We start from the raw sequence: 21,974 nt of genomic DNA, 5'->3' as shown, positions 1-21,974 counted from the left end.
GAGATCACAAGTAGGCAGAGAGGCAGGTAGAGGGGGAGGGGGAAGCAGGTTCCCCTCTGAGCAGAGAGCCTGATGTGGGGCTCGACCCCAGTACCCTGAGATCATGATCTGAGCAGAAGGCAGAGGCTTAACCCACTGAGCCACTCAGGCGCCTCATATTTAGTATGTACTTTTTAAAGTAATCTCTATACCCAATGTGGGACTTGAACTCAAAACCCCAAGATCAAGAGTCACATGTTCCACTGACTAGGCCAGCCAGGCACTCTAAGCCATACATTTAAATCAAAAAACTTTTTCCTTATATTCTTTAGCAATATGCCACATAATATTAAATAAAGCCTGTATCTTCTAATTGCTATAGAAGTACAGAACAATCAGATCCAAAGAGGCTGACTTCAAAGGAAAACACTAAAGTTGGAGCAGCTCTTGAAGTTACCTTATACTTATGTGTTAAACATCTTCAAGCAGAGCTGCTTTGTTTTAGGAAATAACAGAAATGAATAACCAATTTCTATCTCAGAATTCACTTTAACTAAACAGCCTCTCAAATGCTGACACCAACTAAAAAAAAACCCCGATGCCAAACTATTAAAAGGGTATTCTGTGAAATAATATGTATTTACTGGCGATGTTATAAATGGATTGGGGTAAGTACTACTAAAAGCTAAAACACTATTTTATGAACTTTGTTTTACGAAAAAGAACTTGCTTTGACAGGTTTATGTCCAATAATTCACAGCAAGGTTGACTTTTTTTTCTTATTAAAGTGTTAGAGACTAACTCTTTGGGAAGGTAGCATGTTAATGTAGTAAGTTATATACAATATCCTGTTTTGCTGAAAAACTTGGATTTTACATTCTATTAAGACAGGATATACTAGAAAAAAGTTCAAGGATGTGCTTTAGAAAAAGGCACAAACTGTGAAAATAGTTTTGCCACTTAAAATTGAAAAAAAAAGTTTGGATTATTTTTTAGTGAGGAGTTGGATTTAAACAATATTATAGGAGCAACTAAAATTAACTATGGTTAGATTAATGTGAAACACTAGTATAAAGTAAATAAAGGACAGCTACATAAGCAAATATCCAGAAAGCATTTCTATATTAACATGTATGATACTTTCCCAACAGGTTACCCTAGGACTGCCCTAAGATACATTAAACTTATAAACTAGAATAGCCAGCCTCTTCAAAAAGTATAAACTGACAGCACCACATTTTACTTTAAAAGTCAATCTGGTTTCAAAGAAATACACACATATATATAGTATATTCTAATTCTAAAATGTTTATTTATAATAAACTTCATCAAAACCTAAGAACATTTTGATATAAATTCTGTCTCCTTCTTCCTCACATGCATAAATCAGCCAATTTTCATCAAATAAAACTTTGTAAATGTTAAAATTGTATACATTAAAGTCAATTTTTACTTTTCAGATTTAAAAAAGAGAGAAATGGTAGAGAAAATATGACACTGAACCACGTTTGTAAGAAGTGCCTCATTATTGATGTATTTTAAAGAAGATATTCTAAATGCCTCTTGGGTAGGAAATATTCTGTGTGTTCAGGCTACTAATAAAATTTTTGCTTTATTTATTTTAAATCAGAATCCTTACTTGCATATATCTGTAGAATCCTGAGTTCCTAAAGCATATAATGAAGAACCAATTCTATTGTAATCATCTGCAGCACCTATGGGAAAAATTTTTAGAATTTAATATATTTATTCACTGATTCAAAAATATTTATTGAGCACTTACTTGGCAAACAATGTGAATGTAAATAACCCAAGTCTGGTGAAGGAAATGACAACAGCTATAATATAATTTGATGAATATTATATAGGAACAGACTACTTTGGGAGGAGGGGAAACAGATGATTCCACCTGAATAAGTTAGGGAAGGATTTACAAACACTACTGAGTGAGTCAGAAATTATAGGATAAGCAAACCTTTACCAGGCAAAATGGAGGGGACAGCATGGATAAAGGTCAATGAGACATAAAAGGGTATAGTATATTCAGACAGCCGTCCAGGAAGAAGGTCCTTTAGAGTACAGAAGAGAATGAATAGCGCTGAAGGTGGAAAAATAAACTTGAAGTATTTTGAGGGGAAAAACAGGCTTTTGTAAGACATGATAAAGTTTGGATTTGATATTTTAAGAATGGGTATTAATAAACATTTTAAAATAACATTTAAAAATAGCCACTAAGGATTTTTAAATAAAAGTTCTTTTGCCTCAAATTAAGACTAGAAATGGAGACACAGAAGGCAGAGGAACCACCTACAAATTTGTTGTGGCAGATACTGATGGTCAGGATCAAGTGAGCAAGAAGAGTGACAGCAGAGAATGACAAAGCTGGAAGATATTTAGGAATCCTAATAGGCAGGATTTACAAACAAGAGACCTGAGGTAGGAGGGAAATTTAAGGAGCTTGGGAAGCTAGATGAATGGTGGTAGCACCATTATCCTTGGGTGCTAGGAAGCTAAGTATTCAACTTTAGCACTTTTCCCAGGGCTCACCCCATATGACAATTTGTTAAAAAAAGATTACTCATTTCAGAAAATGGATAGTATAGTGCAACAGTTAATTAAGAGCACGGAACTGGAACCAAACTGCTTAGGGTCCAATCCCAATTTACCAGCTATATGACCTTGACCTTATCACTTAGCCTGTGTATGCCTTACTTTCCTCATCTGTAAATGGGGATAATAATGGTACCAGCTCTGTGCGATCACCTGGACTAAATGAATTAATGAATGTTATTATACAGGCACACAGCAAGTACAGTATTATACAAATGTTTGCTATTATTAACAAAATCCCAGACATGTCTACTTTGTATGGAAATTCCCACTTACACCAATAGTATTTTTTATAAGGTTTAATGTGTTTATTCTCTTAAAAGAACAGTAATCCTTACACTGTACTTTCTTATGCTGTACAAAGTTACATTCAACAGACAAGACTGAAATTTGGTGTCTCTATTTACTTTTTAAAATTATTTAAAAAAAAATTATTCAAAACAGGGCACCTGGGTGGCTCAGTTGGTTCAGCAACTGCCTTCAGCTTAGGTCCTGATCCTGGAGTCCTGGGATGAGTCCCATATCTTTCCCTGCTCAGCAGGGGGTCTGCTCTTCCCTCTGACCTTCTCCCCTCATGCTTACTCTCTCATTCTTTCTGTCTCAAATAAATAAGTAAAATCTTTTAAAAAATTCAAAACAAGTTGATTTTGATATCTTTCATAAAGAATCTTTTTTTTTAAGTGGGCTCCATGCTCAAACTTACAGAAGAGTTGCATGCTCTACTCAACTGAGCCAGCCAGATGTCCCCATAAAGACACTGTGAATACAAACTTCAGACTCTGAATGGTAACTTTTACATGTGAGATTGTTCACTATTATCCTAAAAGTTAAGTTATAAAAAAAATAACACTTAAAAATCATGTAAAGGTTGGTTTACTGAGGCAGGAATCAAAAATGATTTGTGTTCCGACAAGGTTGTCCACTCTCACCTCTGTGTTCAACATAGTACTAGAAGTCCTAGCAACAGCAATCAGACAACAAAAGAAATAAAAGATATTCAAATTGGCAAAGAAGAAGTCAAACTTTCTCTCTTTGCAGATGACATGATACTTTCTATGGAAAACCCAATAGACTCCACTCCCAAACTACTAGAACTCATACAGCAATTCAGTGATGTGGCAGGATACAAAATCGATGCACAGAAATCAGTTGCTTTCTTATACACGAACAATGAAAATACAGAAAGGGAAATTAGAGAATCAGTTCTATTTACTATAGCACCAAGAACCATAAGATACCTGGGAATAAACCTAACCAAAGAGGTAAAGGATCTGTACTCGAGGAACTACAGAACACTCATGAAAGAAACTCCAGAAGACACAAAAAGATGGAAAAGCATTCCATGCTCATGGATCGGAAGAAAAAACATTATTAAAATGTCTATATTGCCTAGAGCAATCTATACTTTCAATGCCATCCTGGTCAAAATTCCACTGGTATTTTTCAAAGAGCTGGAACAAACGATCCTAAAATCTGTATGGAACCAAAAGAGACACTGAATTGCTAAGGAAATGTTGAAAAAGAAAAACAAAACAGGGGCACCACATTGCCTGATTTCAAGCTTTACTCCAATCAATTCTTGGCCGTTTGGCTAAGACCAAGTGTCAAGCTTTACTGCAAAGCTGATCACCAAGACAGCATGGTACTGGCACAAACACAGACACACAGACCAGTGGAACAGAGTAGAGAGCCCAGATATGGACCCTCAACTCTATGGTCAAATAATCTTTGACAAAGAAGGAAAAAATTTACAGTGGAAAAAAGTCTCTTCAATAAATGGTGCTGGGAAAATCGGACAGCTATGTATAGAAGAATGAAACTCGACCATTCTCTTACACCATACACAAAGATAAACTTGAAATGGATAAAAGACCTCAATGTGAGGCAGGAATTCAACAAAATCCTACAAAATCCAACAAAAACAAGAGGTTACATAGGCAGTAACCTCTTCGAAATCAGCCACAGCAACTTCTTTCAAGACATGTCTGCAAAGGAATAAAAGCAAAAATGAACTTTTGGGACTTCATCAAGATCAAAAGTTTCTGCGCAGCAAAGGAAACAGTCAATAAAACAAAGAGGTAACCCATGGAATGGGACAAGATATTTGCAAATGACACTACAGACAAAGGGCAGATATCCAAGATCTATAGAGAACGCCTCAAACTCAACACACACAAAACAGATAATTACATCAAAAAATGGGCAGAAGACATGGCTAACAGACACATGAAAAAATGTTCATCAGCATTAGCCATCAGGGAGATTCAAATCAAAACCACACTGAAATACCACCTTACACCAGTTAGAATAGCCAAAATCAACAAGACAGTAAACAACATGTGTTGGAGAGGATGTGGAAAAGGGAACCCTCTTATACTGTTGGTGGGAATGCAAGTTGGTACAGCCACTTTGGAAAACAGTGTGGAGATTCCTTAAGAAATTAAGGACCCTTTGACCCTGCAATTGCACTACTGGGTATTTACCCCAAAGATACAGTCATAGTGAAAAGAAGGGCCATCTGTACAACAATGTTTATAGCAGCAATAGCCACAGTCGCCAAACTGTGGAAAGAACCAAGATGCCCTTCAAAAGACAAATGGATAAAGAAGATGTGGTCCATATATATAATGGAGTATTATGCCTCCATCAGAAAGGATGAATACCCAACTTTTATATCAACATGGATGGGACTGGAGGAGATTATGCTGAGTGAAATAAGTCAAGCAGACAGAGTCAAGTATCATATGGTTTCACTTACTTGTAGAGCATAAGGGATAACACGGAAGACATTGGGAGATGGAGAGGAGAACTGAGTTGGGGGAAACTGGAGAGGGAAATGAACCATGAGAGACTGTGAACTCTGAGAAACAAAACGAGGGTTTTGGAGGAGAGGGGGTTGGTGGAGTGGGTGAGCCTCATGGTAGGTATTAAGGAGCGCATGTATTGTGTGGAGCACCGGCTGTGGTGCATGCACAATGAATTTTGGAACACTCACAAAAAAATTAATTAAAAATTATTTGTGTTTAATATAAATTACACTAATATTTTATACATAAATTGACCCTAAAATATCTATTTATTTATTTATTTATTACAGATTTTATTTATTTATTTGACAGACAGAGATCCAAGTAGGCAGAGAGGCAGGCAGAGAGAGAGGAGGAAGCAGGCTCCCCACCGAGCAGAGAACCCGATGCGGGGCTCGATCCCAGGACCCTGAGATCACGACTTGCACCGAAGGCAGAGGCTTTAGCCCAGTGAGCCACTGCTTAATTTTAAAAAGATTTATTTATCTGAGAGAGAGAGAGAGCGTACAAGTAAGGGGAGGGGCAGAAGGAGAGCCTGATGGAGGAAGGATCCCAGGACCCTGAGATTACCACCTTAGCAGAAATCAAGACTTGGCTGCTTCAATGGCCACAGTGGTTAAACTGTGGAAAGAACCAAGATGCCCTTCTATGGACGAATGGATAAGGAAGATGTGGACTATTACGGAGTACTATGCCTCCATCAGAAAGGATGAATACCCAACTTTTGTATTAATATGGATGGGACTGGGGGCACCTGGGTGGCTCAGTGGGTTAAGCCACTGCCTTCGGCTCAGGTCATGATCTCCTGGTCCTGGGATCGAGTCCCACATCGGGCTCTCTGCTCGGCAGAGAGCCTGCTTCCTCCTCTCTCTCTCTGCCTACTTGTGATCTTTCTCTGTCAAATAAATAAATTCTTAAAAAAAAAAAAATGGACGGGACTGGAAGAGATTATGCTGAGTGAAATGTCAAGCACAGAGAGTCAATTATCATATGTTTTTGCTTATTTGCGGAGCATAAGAAATAACATGGAGGACATGAGGAAATAAAGAGGAGAAGGGAGCTAGTGGAAATTGTGGGGGGAGATGAACTATGAGAGACTGTGGACTCTGAAAAATAATCTGAGGATTTTGGATGGGTGGGGGGTGAGAGGTTGGGTGAGCCTGGTGGTAGGTATGATGGAAGGCACGTATTGCACAGAGCACTGGGTGTGGTGCATAAACAATGAATTCTGGAACACTGAAATTTAAAAAAAAAAAAAAAAAAAGAGTTGGCTGCTTAACCAACTAAACCACCCAGGCATCCCTGAACTCTATTACATTTAAACTCCACTGTGTAAGTGATATTTATCCCAAGAACGTAAGGTGCTTTAACATTTGAAAATCAATCAATACAATTAACCATACTAATAGAAAATAGGAAAAATAATATGATTATCTCAACACTGTAACTGCAAAAAGAACATCTGATAAAATTCCAACATTCATTCCTAATTTAAAAGAAAAACATTCTCAGAAAACTGGCAATTTTTATTCATTTATTTATTTCAAAACCTAGCAATTTCTAGGAGAGTTTCCTCAACCTGATAAGCATCTAGGAAAAATCTACACCAAACACCATAATTAATGGTTTAAGAATGAATGCCTTCCCCTTAAGAGAAGGAAGAAGGCAAAGATGGCTGCTCTTACTACTTCCATCCACACTGTACTGGAGCTACAGGTACAGCTTCAGTACAATGGAACAAAGAAAATAAATAAATGCAGCCTAAACTGTAAAGAAGTATAACCGTTTCTATCATCAGATGATCATCTATGTAGAAAACATGAAGGAATCTACAAAATAGTTACTGGAACCAATAAGTGAGTTTAATTAGTAAGACAGCCAGATATATGATCAATATAGAAAATACAATGTATTTCTATGTATTAGCAAAGAACAATTGGAAAAGGAAAGGTAAAAAACATAATTTACAACAGCAGCAAAAATAATCAGGGATCAATCTAACTAAAGGTATATAAGATCTGTACAATAAAAGCTACAAAATATTGCTGAGAGACTTTAAGGAAGACCTAACTAAGTGGAGAAATACACTACATTCATGTATCAGAGAATCAATATTGTCAATCTTCCCCAAATTGACCTACAGGATTCTACACAATCCCAATCAAAATTCAGACACCATTTTTGTAGAAAGCAACAAGCTGATTCTGAAATCCATATGAAAATATAAAGAACCTAGAGGAGCCAAAACAACTTTGGTAAAGAAGAATTAAGCTGGAGGACTTACATAAGAAAAGATGTTCAACATTATCATTAGTGAAATGCAAATTAAAATCAGACTGAGAGGGCTATGAGAACAGCTAAAAGGAAAAAGATTGAGTATCCTTGCTGGAAAAGATGTGGAGCAATTAGAACTCTCCGTACAGCTGGTAGGAATGTAAAATGGTATAATCATTTCATTTTGGGGAGAAAGTTTGGTATTTTCTTAGGAAGTTAATTATACACTTACCACATGATCCAACCACTCTTCTTTTAGGTATTACCCAAGAGAAATGAAAGCACATGTCCATTAAAGGCTTCCGTATAGATGGTTCATGTCAGCTTTATTTATAACAGCCTAAAGCTAGCAATGACCCAAAGGTCCACCAACAGCTGAATGGATAAACGACTGTGGTATATCCATACAACAGTGTAACACTCATTAATAAAAAGGAATGACCTCTTGAAACACACAACTTGAATGAATCTCAAAAGAACTTTGCTGAATTTTAAAGCCAAATAATAAAAAGTACATATAGTATAATTCCATTCATATAAAATTCTAGAAAATGCAAACTAATCTATAGAGTCAGAAAGCAGATCAATGGTTGCTTGTGGACAGAGCAAAAGGGAGGGAATACAAAGGGCTGTAAGGAAATTTTTGGTGGTGATGGATATGTTTATTATATTAATTATAGTGATGATTTAGAAAAAAATTTTTAAAAAGACTTTATTTATTTGACAGACAAAGATCACAAGTAGGCGGAGAGATAGGCAGAGAGAGAGGAGGAAGCAGGCTCCCTGCTGAGCAGAGCACCTGATAGGGGAGCTTGATAACAGGACTCTGGGATCACGACCTGAGCAGAAAGCAGAAACTTTAACCCACTGAGCCACCCAGGCACCCAATTTTTTTTTTTAAGATTTTATTTATTAATTTGACAGAGAGATCACAAGCAGGCAGAGATGCAGGCAGAGAGAGTGGGGGGAAGCAGGTTCCCCGCTGAGCAAAGAGCCCGATGCAGAGCTCGATCCCAGGACCCTCAGATTATGACTCAAGCTGAAGGCAGAGGCTCAACCCGCTGAGCCACCCAGATACCCCGGCAGTGATGATTTTACACATATGTCAAAACTTACCAAACTGTATACTTTGAACACTGAAACTTACTGATACCAACTTATACCCCAATAAAGCTGTTAAAAGAAAACAGTCTATCTTGAACTTTGAATGAATCTTTTACGTACATGACTTTTAGAAAATATCAGCTCAGCAGAGCCTTCGATAGCTCAGTTGGTAGAATGGAGGACTGTAGAAAATATCGGCTCAATGAGTTACACAAATCTTCCAAAATGTTGACAAACTTCATTATATATACAAACAATATCAAAAATACCACATTCAAATATGATTATCAATCTCCTCAGAGAAGTCTTCAATTATTGTGAAGTAAGTTCATGAGGATGGATACAAGTTTTCCAAATTCTAATTATTGCTGGAGAGCTTGACCTTTAACACTGTTAACAAATACTGTCAGTTGTTTTCCTTAAAGTAACAGACTCATTTAATTTTTAAGAAAACATCTATCAGGGGCGCCTGGGTGGCTCAATGGGTTAAAGCCTCTGCCTTCGGCTCAGGTCATGATCCCAGGGTCCTGGGATCTAGCCCCACATTCAGGCTCTCTGCTCAGCAGGGGGTCTGCTTCCCTTCCCCTCTCTCTGCCTGCCTCTCTGCCTACTTGTGATCTCTGTCTGTCAAATAAATAAATAAAATCTTAAAAAAAAAAAAAAAAAAGAAAATGTCTATCAAATACTCAAATCTGAATAATCATAGTTTGTCAGCTGTTCTCTCAAGTGAAATAGTGTTTTTTTGTTTTGTTTTTTTAAGATTTTATTTATTTATGGAGAGAGCACAAGTAAGCAGAGCTGCAGGCAGAGGGAGAGAGAGAAGCAGGCTCTCTGCTGAGCACAGAGCCTGATGTGGGTCTCAATCTGAGGACCCTGGAATCATGACCTGAGCTGAAGGCAGCTACTTTACCAATTAAGCCACCCAGGCGCCCTCTAGAAATGGTGTTTTTCTGGTAGGGGGTGGAAGCAGCTAATTCAGTTGCAACTAAAGGGCTTTTCTAAAGAGAACTGTTATACTTCAGTAAGGAATCATAGTGCTTTATGTATACTTTCCATTTCACCGTTCAGAATATTAAAAATGTGAACTCTAGGGAAGTGTTTATTACAATTAGTAATTTTAACTGCTTTATCAAAGATATTCTTTTTCTTTTTTTTTTTTAAGATTTTATTTGACAGACAGAGATCAAAAGTAGGCAGAGAGGCAGGAGGGGTAGGGGGGTGGGGCGGAAAGCAGGCTCCCTGCTGAGCAGAGAGCCTAATACCTTGAGATCATGACCCAAGCTGAAGGCAGAGGCTTAACCCACTGAGCCACCCAGGTGCCCTATCAAAGATATTCTTAATTGAATTTTTCTTTTCTAATTGTAAATGCACCGCAGGAAAGAATATAGTGACTCTTAGCACAATTTCATGCCACCTCCTTGATCTGTGCTAAGGCACCAGTAATTTTATCCACCATGGCTTCTGCTTTATCAGTGTAAATGTTAACATGGTGAAAAATACAAAAAGCACCATGGACTATTAAGAAAATAGTTTTGACCTCACAGACTTGCTAAAAATAAAAAGAGCCTTAGCGTCCAGACTTCACAGACCACAGTTTAAGAAACACTCTTCTATATCAAGACTTTTATAAACTCGAAGTAACATAATAACTTTATAATTATTCCATTAAAAAAAAAATGTAAGCTTTAGCCACAGAGAAAAACCTTACTTTTGTGGGATCTTGTCATCCTATCAGATTTAGCAGATGCATCCTTAACTCGGTTATGATATTCTAAAAGGAATGTTCGTTCATGCTCAAAGAAATCATCTACATCCTATAGGGTCAAAAGAAAATATAATTTTTCACTTATTTGCTTTAGTATAATACATAAATCACTTTACCATTATAATCACAAAAGATCAGTAAAACAGCACAGCTATCCTCTAATGATTTTACCAACAAGTTCAGGCTTTATACAGACGTGCACTTCTATCTATCCAGGAAGAAATCTGGAATGGTTTTGCAGATGAAAGCTTAGATCCTTCCACAATGGTTCATGTTCACATGTTGAACTCTGAAACGTGTTCCTTCCTACTCATGTTCTGTGTCTACAGTCCTGCCTCTCCAAGAGATTCATTACTGCCAGGGGAAGTAAGCTATTGCTTTTGAAAAGAAAAAAATTACAAGAGGCAAGTCTCAATCTATTTCTCTTGGTTTACTATGTATTCTATGAGCCATTCCTGAAGGCTGCCAAGCCTTTGTCATTACAGCCATCTCTGACTGCTTTGGGGAAATATGGCCAAACTAGCCTTCTGGAAGCAATTATTGTATCTTTTTTGAAACAAAGCCAGATACACATTAAAAATAAAACTATTCAAAGTCCTTTCCTCCTTTCTAAAACAGCAGATGTTTTTTTGAAAAAGCACCAGCTAAAATGATGTAATTCAAATCCACATTAACGGAACTTGGGAAAAAAAGTCGGTACTAACAAAATTTCTTTAAAATTTGTAATTCACGTGTATAAATTTTTTTAACTGTTAAAATGGGGATAAAACTACCCAACTTGTAGGGTTGAAGAGTAAACAAAATATGGGTCAATGAACACTATAAATGTTCAAAAAATGTTAGTTACTTCTTCACCAAAATCATAATCCATACAGTGGTTTATACTTAATGCTAAGAAAAATGTTCAATATTAATGCATAAGTAGCATCAAAATGACAGAAGTGGAGTCCTTATTAGAAAGTAGCCATGGCAGAAGCATTGTCAACATACCAGCTGACCTGTCTCTGAAAAACTGAAGTATAAATCAAATAAACAGTAATTCCCACCTAAGTTTTACTTCAGATGTATTTATAAAAATAGGCAATGATGACAAATCAGCATTTATCTTTCTTTGTATCTGCTTGATAATGTAATATAAACTTTTTTCTTTTAATGGTAAGAGTCTTCAGATAAATTAATTCTTGTACCATTTTTAGAACATCATTAAGAAAAACTTGGGAGTTATTTATTTTAATTTTGAATACACCTGTTTGTTTATTTGTAAGCTCCACGCGCAAGATGGGGCTTAAATTCACGACCCTGAGATCAAGAGTCATATGCTCTACCAAATGAGCCAGGCACCCCACACCCCCACCCACAAGACTAAAACCTCAAAGGAGCTCTTCTAACTCCACATCTGAACCCAAGTCTGCTCCTAAGATTTTGTAGGCCAAGGGCAAATGTACAAATGGAGGCAGTCCCTCTTCATGCCCTATCCTGCAGTTCTGTAAGGCACCCAGAAAAACCTCACATACAAACGTAAATGGATATTCTCTCCTGCACACTCATCTTCTCCCCTGTGCCCGCCCTCTCCCCAGCTGTTCCATGGTCACCCCTGACCACCCATGAATGCACACACTGGAGGATGAACTCAGAGAAGAGGCCCACAGAAGAGGAAAAGTTAGAAGTAGGCTTCAGATTTAGGCAAGGAAATATGGGGTTCCAGATCCCTAAAGCCTGTTCTAGTTTGGAGGGAAGGTGCATGCACTCCAGGTGGGTAAATCCCCTTGGACCTACAGATCTCTCACCCCTGGGAAAAGGAAGTTCTCCAAAGAGTAGAATCGAGGGCAGGGGGCCCAGATTCCCAGACCCAAGAATTCTTCTGTCCAAACTTCTCTTTTACTCCAACAGTGTCATCTGCATGTCTGAAATCTCAATCTATCTTCTTAAAAGAAATAGATTCTCAAACCAATACCTCTTTTAATAAAATAAAATCTTACCTTTACTCCTGAAACAATTACTCCATCTGCTGATTTTACCATGTTTTTAAAGAAATCTTCAAGTTTCTCTTTTTTATTTTTTCCTCTCACACTCAGCTGAAAGAAAGGTAAACTTAAGTTGACAATTTTTTTAGATTACAAATGGAAAGTTACACTTTCTTTTTTTAAAGTAATACCTCTTTTATTCTCTGACATCAAAATGGCAACTACAAAAGGATCCTGATTTTTAAACTTTAGTAAATTGGCAATCATCATGTGTATCAGGGACTTTCAAACTTTAGGGTACTAAAGAGGAGGCTGGCTTCACTCTAAAAGATTCAGATTCAGGTGGTCTACAATAATGCCTATATTATCTCAAATTTTGTGAGTACATCTGATAATCCCATTGCAAGTAGCCTTCTCATCATATATATAGTAATATATAAAGACAGCTACAAATTTAATCCAAATTTTATCTGGCTTTTCCAGGAGTTCCTTTAAAGATGTAAAATTTGGGGGGCCTAGGTGGCTCAGTGGGTTAAGCCTCTGCCTTTGGCTCAGGTCATGATCTCAGGGTCCTGGGATTGAGCCCCGCATCAGGCTCTCTGCTCAGCAGGGGGGCTACTCCCCCCCCCCCCCCGCCTACTTCTCTGCCTACTTGTGCTCTCTCTCTGTCAAATAAATAAATAAAACCTTTTAAAAAAAGATGTAAAATTTATGGAGTCATACACCATCACATGACTCTGTAAAAACTTTGAAAACACATTTTGCAAATTCTTTTTTTTTTTTGTAAGATTTTATTTTATTTGCGAGAGAATGAGAGAACGAGCAGGGTGAGGGGCAGATGAAGAAGCAGACTCCCCAACGCGCAGGGAGCCTGATGTGGGGCTCAATTCTGGGACTCTGGGATCATGACTGAGCTGAAAGGTAGATGCTTAATCTACTGAGCTACCCAGGCACCTCATATTCTGCAAATTCTCCACTCTGAACTCATCCAAATATCATGTCTTGTCCTGCTCTGGAGATTAGCAACTTATAAGGGACACAAAAGGTGACTCCCAAATGGGTTAAGCCTCTGCCTTCAGCTCAGGTCATGGTCTCAGGGTCCTGGGATCCAGGCCCACATTGGGCTCTCTGCTCCACAGGGAGCCTACTTCCTCTTCTCTCTCTGCCTATTTGTGATCTTTCTCTCTCTGTCAAATAAATAAATAAAACTGTTTAAAAACAAAACAAAACAAACAAAAAACTGAGAAGCAGCTAACTCTTCGACTTTACGACTTGCTACATCAGCGTGTGCCACAACAGAACATCCCATCTAATTTTTGTATCTACTGCCATGGCTCCAATGTTCACCATTATGTAAATGATTCACAATCATGATTACTACCCCTAAGCTCTTTCCTGAACCTCAGACCCTATTTCCAATTGCCTGTATCATATCCTTATATGGAGATTCTGCTAAATCCACATTAGATTAAGACAGTATTCATTATAATCTAATCTCCACATTTTTCTTCTTGGATCCCTATCTATGGTCCCTCTATCCAGTCTCTTCAACATATTCCCTTAAACCCCATACCTCTCATTAAAAATCTTGAAAATCTACAACTTCTTTTTGTCTCTCACAACTCAAATTCCATCATCAAATGCCTAAAATCTGTCCCTTTCTTTCCCACTGTCCTAGTGAAAAACCTTATTATTTCTGGCCTATTATACTGTACTACTTGTTAACATCTCTTTTCCTCAATTCAATTCATTCTGTTGATGACTTCCAAAATCAAATTTTGAGCATCTCTTCCCTACTCAAATTTTTACAGAGTTTCACAATGTTCAGAGATTGAAAGCCTATTCAAGACTCAACAATCTGGTTCACTTATTTTACCATCTATCACCCTTTCCATCTATTCACCCCCACAGAACCTTATGTTCCAAACAGTTCTCAAAAGAAGCTCTGAACTTTTAAATTCCTCTATACCTGAAATGCTCTCTCTCCTCCTACCAAAAATTCTATTCAGGTATCATTAAACATCCAAATTAAAATATATCTCTTCATGAAACCCTTCCAAATTGCTTTATCTGGCTTTTCAATACATGCTGGGTGTTTTCTTAAACTGCATTTTTAAGATTAATTCATTAATTCACTCATTTAATAAACCACTGACAAATGTATATAAAATCAGGCACTGCACTAGGTGTTTAGGATATAAAGATGATTATGAGGTGGTCCCTACTATATATATATATATATTTTTTTTTTTTAAAGATTTTATTTATTTGACAGAGATCACAAGTAGACAGAGAGGCAGGCAAAGAGAGAGAGAGGGAAGCAGGCTCCCCGCTGAGCAGAGAGCCTGATGCGGGCCTCGATCCCAGGACCCTGAGATCATGACCTGAGCCGAAGGCAGCGGCTTAACCCACTGAGCCACCCAGGCGCCCCCTACTATATTTTTTTAACGACTTATTTACTTAAGAGAGAGCTCATAAGAGAGAGTGTGAGCTAGAAGAGGTGCAGAAGGAGAATGAGAGAGAGGGAAAATCCCAAGTAGGCTCCCTGCTGAGGATGGAGTCCAATGCGGGGCTGGATCCCAGGAACTTGAGACCATGACCTGAGCCAAAATTAAGAGTCAGGCCCTCAGGGGGCCTGTCCCAGGATCGGGATTGAGTCCCACGTTGGGCTTCCTGCTCAGCAGGGAGTCTGCTTCTCCCTCTGACCCTTCCCCCTCATGCTCTCTCTCAAATTAAAAAAAAAAAGACAGGCCCTCAATTGACTGAGCTACCCAGATGCCTCAAGGTGGTAAGAGTAAGAGTAATTTATGATGCAGAGGAGAATACAGAGAAACACATGATTTACCATGGGGTGAGTAGTACAATGTTAGTGAATCCACAGGGCATTAGGAGAACACCAAGGGAACTCAATACAGACTTAGGAGAGGAGAAAGGTTAAGACTGGAAGCTGAATGAACAGTCAGGGGCCGTTTCAAGAATGCAGGCAAGGACTGGGGCGCCTGGGTACCTAGGTCAGTTAAGACCATCTGAGTCTAGATTTCGGCTCAGGTTACAATGTCAGGGTCTTGAGATAGAGCTTGGTGTCTGACTCTGCACTGAATGTAGAACCCGCTTAAGATTCTCTCTCTCAACTCTTAACTACAGGGAACAAACTGAGGATTGCTGGAGTGGAGATGGGCGGGGGGTGGGGAAACTGGGTAACGGGCATAAAGGAGGGCATTTGAAGTAATAAGGACTGGGTGTTGCATGCAACTGATATATCACTGGCTTCTACCTCTGAAACTAGTAATATAGTATGTTTAATTAAATTGAATTTTAAATAAAAAACTAAAAAAGATTTTTTTTCCTTCCCCTTCTCCCCCGTGCCTATGTGCATGCTCGCTCACTCTTAAAATAATCCAGTCAGGGACACCTGAGTGGCTCAGCTGGTTGAGCATCTGCCTTCAGCTCAGGTCATGATCCCAGAGTCCTGGGATGGAGTCCCACATCAGGCTCCTTGCTCAGCAGGGAACCTGCTTCTCACTCTGCCTGTTCTGCCTGAATTTCTCTGTGCTCCTGCTCTTTCTGACAAAAAAGTAAATAAAAAATCTAAAATAATCCAGTCAACAATTAGAAAAGTCAGAACCAATCTTTAGGTCTGGTGATAGGAAAGAAGAGGACACATTCCTAATACTGTAAGGGAGTGAAACAGACAGGATTTGGTGTTTCCCTAACAGGAACAGGGAGTAGGAAGAGTTAATGAGTAATTTTTAGGTTTTTGTTTTTTGTTTCTGTTTTAAGATTTTTATTTATTTAGGGGTACCTGCGTTGCTCAGCCTCAACTGTATGCCTTTGACTTAGGTCATGATCCCAGGGTCCTCTGATCAAGTACTGCATCGGGCTCCCTGCTTCTCCCTCTCCTGCTCCCCCTGGTTGTGTGCTCTCTCTCAGTCAAATAAATAAATAAAGTCCTAAAAAAAAATCACTTTTTTTTTTTTTAAAGATTTTATTTATTTATTTGACAGACAGAGATCACAAGTAGGCAGAGAGGCAGGCAGAGAGAGGGGGGGGAAGCAGGCTCCCCGCTGAGCAGAGAGCCCGATGTGAGGCTCGATCCCAGAACCCTGGGATCATGACCGGAGCGGAAGGCAGAGGCTTTAACCCACTGAGCCACCCAGGCGCCCAAAAAAATCACTTTTTTGGTAAGATTTATTTATTTGAGAGACAGAACAGAGAGCGAGTGCACGCACATGCACAGGTGGAGGAGCAGAGGGAGAGGAACAAGCAGATTCTATGCTGAACACAGAGCCCGACATGAGGCCTGACCCCACAACCCTGAGATCATGACCTGCGCTGCAATCAAGAGGCTGTTGCTCAACTGAGACACCCAGGTGCCTTAGTAATTTTTAGGTTTTAAGGAATCGGAAGGTAGTGGTACCTTCTTTGAGACAGAGAACACAAAAGGAAGCATGGATTTTAATTATTTTTAAGATTTTATTAATTTATTTGACAGAGAGAGAGAGACGTAGTGAGAGAGGGAACACAAGCAGGGGGAGTGGGAGAGGGAGATTTATGTGAGGCTCCATCCGAGGACTCTGAGATTGTGAACTGAGCCACCCTGGTGCCCTGGAAGCATGGGTTTAAAGAAGAGTTCAGCTGAAGGTAAAATGCCAAAAGGGCATCTAAATACAGGTTTTCATGAGACTGTTTAATAAAGAGGGCTGGGGTTCATAATTAATACTGATTTACAAGTTAATAACAGAGTGCCTGCAGCCACAGGAGTCAATGAGATCACTTAGGGAGAATTTATAGAATTAGAAAACTAGAGGAACTCCTTTACTTTTTTTTTTTTTTTTAAGGATTTATTCATTTATTTTAGAAAGAGAGCGAGTGCTTAGGGAGAGGGGTGCTTAGGGAGAGAAGCAGACTCCCTGCTGGGCGCAGAACCTGATGTGGGGCTCCATCTCATGAACTTGAAATCACGATCTGAGCCAAAATGAAGAGTTAGACACTTGGTGCACCTGCGTGGCTCAGTGGGTTAGGTGCCTGCCTTTAGCTCAGGTCATGATCCTGGAGTCCCAGAACTGAGCCCACCATTGGGCTCCCTGCTCAGTGGGAAGTCTGTTTCTCCCTCTCCCGCTGTCCCTACCCCTGCTCATGTGTGTGCACGTGCTCTCTCTCTCAAATAAATAAATAAAATCTTAAGAAAAGAAAAAAAAAAAAAGCTGGGAAATTTAACTGCTGAGCCACCCAGGTACCCCTAGAGGAACTTCTAAACTCTGGAGGAGTCAGTGGGGAATCTAGGAAGGATTAGATTTAAATGAATAGATACATGGAGGGAAAAACTCATGAAGTGGACTAGAAAGGAGTCACAGAGTTATGAAGAAAACTTAGAAGAGATCTAAAAGATACAGAAGTAAATGGGATCCAGGAGAGCTAGAAAGATATCTTCATCAAAATGGAAAGGCACAATGTGAGACATCATATTAACAGAATAAAGGACAAAAACCACTATAAAGGACAAAACTAGCTATCATCTAAATAGCTATACTTTCTCATAACAAAAACACTCAACAAACTAGGAACAAAAGGGAACTTCAACTTGATAAAGAGCATCAATGAAAACCCCACAGCTAACATCATACTTAACAGTGAAACCATGCTTTCCCCCTAAGATCAGAGACAAAAAGATGTCTGCTCTTGTCATTTCTGTTTTACACAGTACTGGAGGTCCTAGCCAGGGCAGTTAGGCAAGCAAAAGAAATTAAAAGGGTGTCCAAATTGGAAAGGATTTTAAAAAAAGAAAAGAAAAGAAAAGAAAAGAAAAGAAAAGAAAAGAAAAGCTCATACAGGAGTGTGGCTGCCATCGTGGTTGAGGTTGTGGGAGACACATGGAGTTGTAGGATTTGATTTCTGACTAGCTTTCACCTCCCAGTGAACAAGGTCATTGTCTCATCAAGAGGAACTGCTGCAAGTTGAAATGAGCTTTTATGGAAAATGGGAGAGAGCTCTCTAAAGTCATAACCTTGTTATAAATGGAGCAGGCAATCTAGGGTAGATGAGAAAGATATAAAGACAAAAGGGCTGCTAACAGGGTCAAAATGCTAGATAAGTCAAGGGTTTAGATGTACCAGTGAGTCAACGAACAGCCAAAATAAGAAAGGGTAAAAACAGAGTTGTTTATGCTCGGAATCTGTTAATACTAGAGTTTAAGAACTCAGAGAGGAGGCAGGGTCCTGGGTGCGGCCACTGAGAAGGTAGCAAGAATTGAATGGGCTTAAGGTGTTAATTAGGTTAAAATATTTAATCTACTGTTAAGCAGACTCAGATTATACCTAGCAAAAAGAGGAAAGGTATATAGCTACCTAAGTAAAGCAACACTAAAGGCAGTCATTACAACAGTGACTACTTCTCACACAACTAAAAGCTAGAATAAGCTTTTCTAGCCCTCCCAGATGCCCCATGGCCTTTTTAGACTTCAAGCACCCTAGTTCCACTTCAACAGCTCATTGGTCCCATGACCCTCTAAAACTTAGATAACAAAATAGCACATACAGATTGCTTTTCCTGCCCCAGTGAAGTGAGTAAACGTCAGAGAAACAGTATCAGAACAAGATTGAGAAAAACTTTCTAGTTTTGGGCCTATGATCTTCTATAAGTTAATGTACAGGGTATTTTTTATTTTATTATTTTATATTTAATTTTTTAAAATTTTATTTTATTTACTCATTAGACAGAGAGACACAGTGAGAAAGGGAACATAAGGAGAAGGAGGTCGGGAGATGCAGGGCTTGACCCCACGACCCTGTAATCATGACCTGAGTAGAAGGTAGACACCCAAAGACTGAGTTGCCCAGGTGCCCCTAATTATAGAGTTTAGAAAGATTTATTTATTTATATGAGAGAGAGTGAGAGAACATGAGTGGATTGGGAAGGGGGTAGAAGGAGAGAAACTCCATGCTGGGCACAGAGCCTGATGCAGGGCTTGATCTCACGTCCCTGAGATCATGACCTGAACCGAAATCAAGAGCATCACCCAGGTGTCCTGCTGTTATTACAGAATATTTGCAAAACACTGTCTTGTCTTCAGAGTTTCTGCAAAACACCAGATGCTGATATTAAAAGGGTTATTACACATATCACATCATTATTTCTATTAAGCATGTATTAGTTTGGGAGAAAAAAAATTTACATTGATGGGAAAAAACTTATGAAACCCTAAGATTTCTGAAGGCTATTTTTTTTTTCAAGATTTTATTTATTTGACAGAGATCACAAGTAGGCAGAGAGGCAGGCAGAGAGAGAGGAAGAAGCAGGCTCCCTGCTGAGCAGAGAGCCCAATGCGGGGCTTGATCCCAGGACCCTGGGATCATTACCTGAACCGAAGGCAGAGGCTTAACCCACTGAGCAACCCAGGCGCCCCTCTGAAGGCTATTTATAAAGTTGATCTAAACAATTAATAATAATTAACTTGTCTTTTTTTTTTTTTAAGATTTTATTTATTCATTTGACAGACAGAGATCACAAGTAGGCAGAGAGGCAGGTGGAGAGACAGAGAGGGAAGCAGGCTCTCCGCTGAGCAAAGAGCCCAATGCGGGGCTTGATCCCAGGACCCTGAGATCATGACTTGAACCGAAGGCAGAGGCTTAACCCACTGAGCAACCCAGGCACCCCTCATTCATGTACCTTTTTTTTAAAAAAGATTTTATTATTTGAGAGAGAGCGAGAGAGAGCACAAACGGGGGAGTGGCAGAGGAAGAGGGAGAAGCAGACTCCCCACTGAGCAGGAAGCCAGACGCCACGACTTGATCCTAGGACGATGGAATCGTAACAGAAGCAGAAGGCAGATGCTTAACCGACTGAGCCACCCAGGCACACTTCATTCACTTATCATTTTAACAAATACTTATTTTATTATATCTTAACTGTCAGCCACTGCTCTGAAGTGCTCAGGATGCAGTGGTGAAAAATAAAAGCCTTACTTCCAGAGAGCCTATATTTTAGTAGCAGAAGACAAATAATAAATACAAAAATTTAAAAAATACAGATATATATGGGCATGAGGGTAGCTCAGTCAGTTAAGCGTCCAGCTCTTGATTTTGGCTCAGGTTGTGATCTCAGGGTCCTGGGATCAAACCCCATGACAAGATCTGCTTCAGATTCTCTCCCTCTTCCTCTGCCCCTCTCTACTCCCTACTCATGCATCTGCTCTCTCTCTAATATAAATAAATCTTAAAAAAGAAAAAAAAAAGATACAGAATTTCAGATAGCACTAAGGGATTTGGCGATGGGACAGAGTGTGTGGAGCATGAGGCTCCTCTCTAGCATGAGCGGCCTTGAGCTGACAATACTATGCCAGTATACCTAAGGTGCTCTACCAATTATTATTAAGGTTTTGGCCCAGCCACGAATAAGGTTGAGGAAAAACAGACACATAATGGTAAAAGATTGATGATAGCATCTATATCACTTTGGCAACCCTACTCACAAATTGTTTTCCCTTATAATCACGATATAGCCAGCATTCTTTATAATTCCTAGTTACAAATGACCACATACCAGTATCACCACATTTATGCTTGTGAAAGTACCCATGTTTAAGTGCTATGCTTCTGTGATTTTTTTTCTTTTTTTAAAGATTTTTAATTTATATATTTGACAGAGAGAGAGAGAGAGAGAGAGAGACAGCAAGAGCGGGAACACAGCAAGGGTAGTGGGAGAGGGAAAAGCAGGCTTCCTGCTGAACAGAAAGCCTGACGCAGGGCTTGATCCCAAGACCCTGGGATCAGGACCTGAGCCAAAGGCAGCCACTTAACACTGAGCCACCCAGGTGCTCCTATTTCTGTGATCTTGAGGTACTTCATACTCTTTTAAAAAATGTGTTCTCTCTACTGCTAGACTTAGGACATTTTATTGTCATGGTCATGTCAACTAAAACCAAACCAGAAAGACAAATTTATATATACAAAACTCTTTGATCTTGATGTTGACTTCTAAGCAAACTAGCACTATGCTACACTTGTTTTTTGCTAAAATTATGAGTTAATCTTGTCATCCAAATATAAATCCCAATATCTCTACCACCCATCCATTAAAATTCTTTTGCCAGTACTGCAAATGAAGAAATCTTTAAAGCTCAATTGCATCAATTTTTTTCTATTTGCACTGTAACAGTTTTCACACAGAGAGGGAAGAAAGATTAGGAGCAATCACACTGAAGAAGGTCAGTTAAACGGATCAAAAGTCAATGATTAATCCTAATGTAACCTGGAATTCTTTAGCTTTAACAGCTGGCTGGGATTCTTCACAGGGCTTCAGAGGACTCCAAACTCAAATTTAATAAACAATCAAATTGATAACCCTGTTTCTTAAGAAGTTCACAATTTCAGGATGAAAAATCAACATCCCAAGTAGTAACATGAATTACCCCCATTTCTTCAATTAATCTACTCAAGTTCTACTGAAATACTGTATTATCACTACAAAAGTATC

General features: G+C 39.0%; 1 protein-coding gene across 1 annotated transcript in view; it reads right to left on the bottom strand.

Annotated features, from left to right (window-relative positions):
• Positions 1–1,597: 1,597 nt before the first annotated feature.
• Positions 1,598–21,974, bottom strand: part of SNX6 (sorting nexin 6) — a 38,697-nt gene continuing 18,320 nt past the window's right edge. Inside the window, exons 7-9 of the mRNA XM_082737839.1 lie at positions 12,519–12,614; positions 10,483–10,588; positions 1,598–1,694 (exon numbers count right to left, since the gene is read on the bottom strand). Of these exons, the coding sequence (XP_082593965.1) occupies positions 1,615–1,694; positions 10,483–10,588; positions 12,519–12,614 (282 nt within the window). The 3' untranslated portion in view covers positions 1,598–1,614. The remainder of the gene's footprint in view (positions 1,695–10,482; positions 10,589–12,518; positions 12,615–21,974) is intronic.

This window comes from Mustela nivalis (assembly GCF_964662115.1).
Source record: "Mustela nivalis genome assembly, chromosome: 6".
Lineage (NCBI taxonomy): Eukaryota > Metazoa > Chordata > Mammalia > Carnivora > Mustelidae > Mustela > Mustela nivalis.
This window is presented reverse-complemented; position numbering and strand designations above follow the sequence as displayed.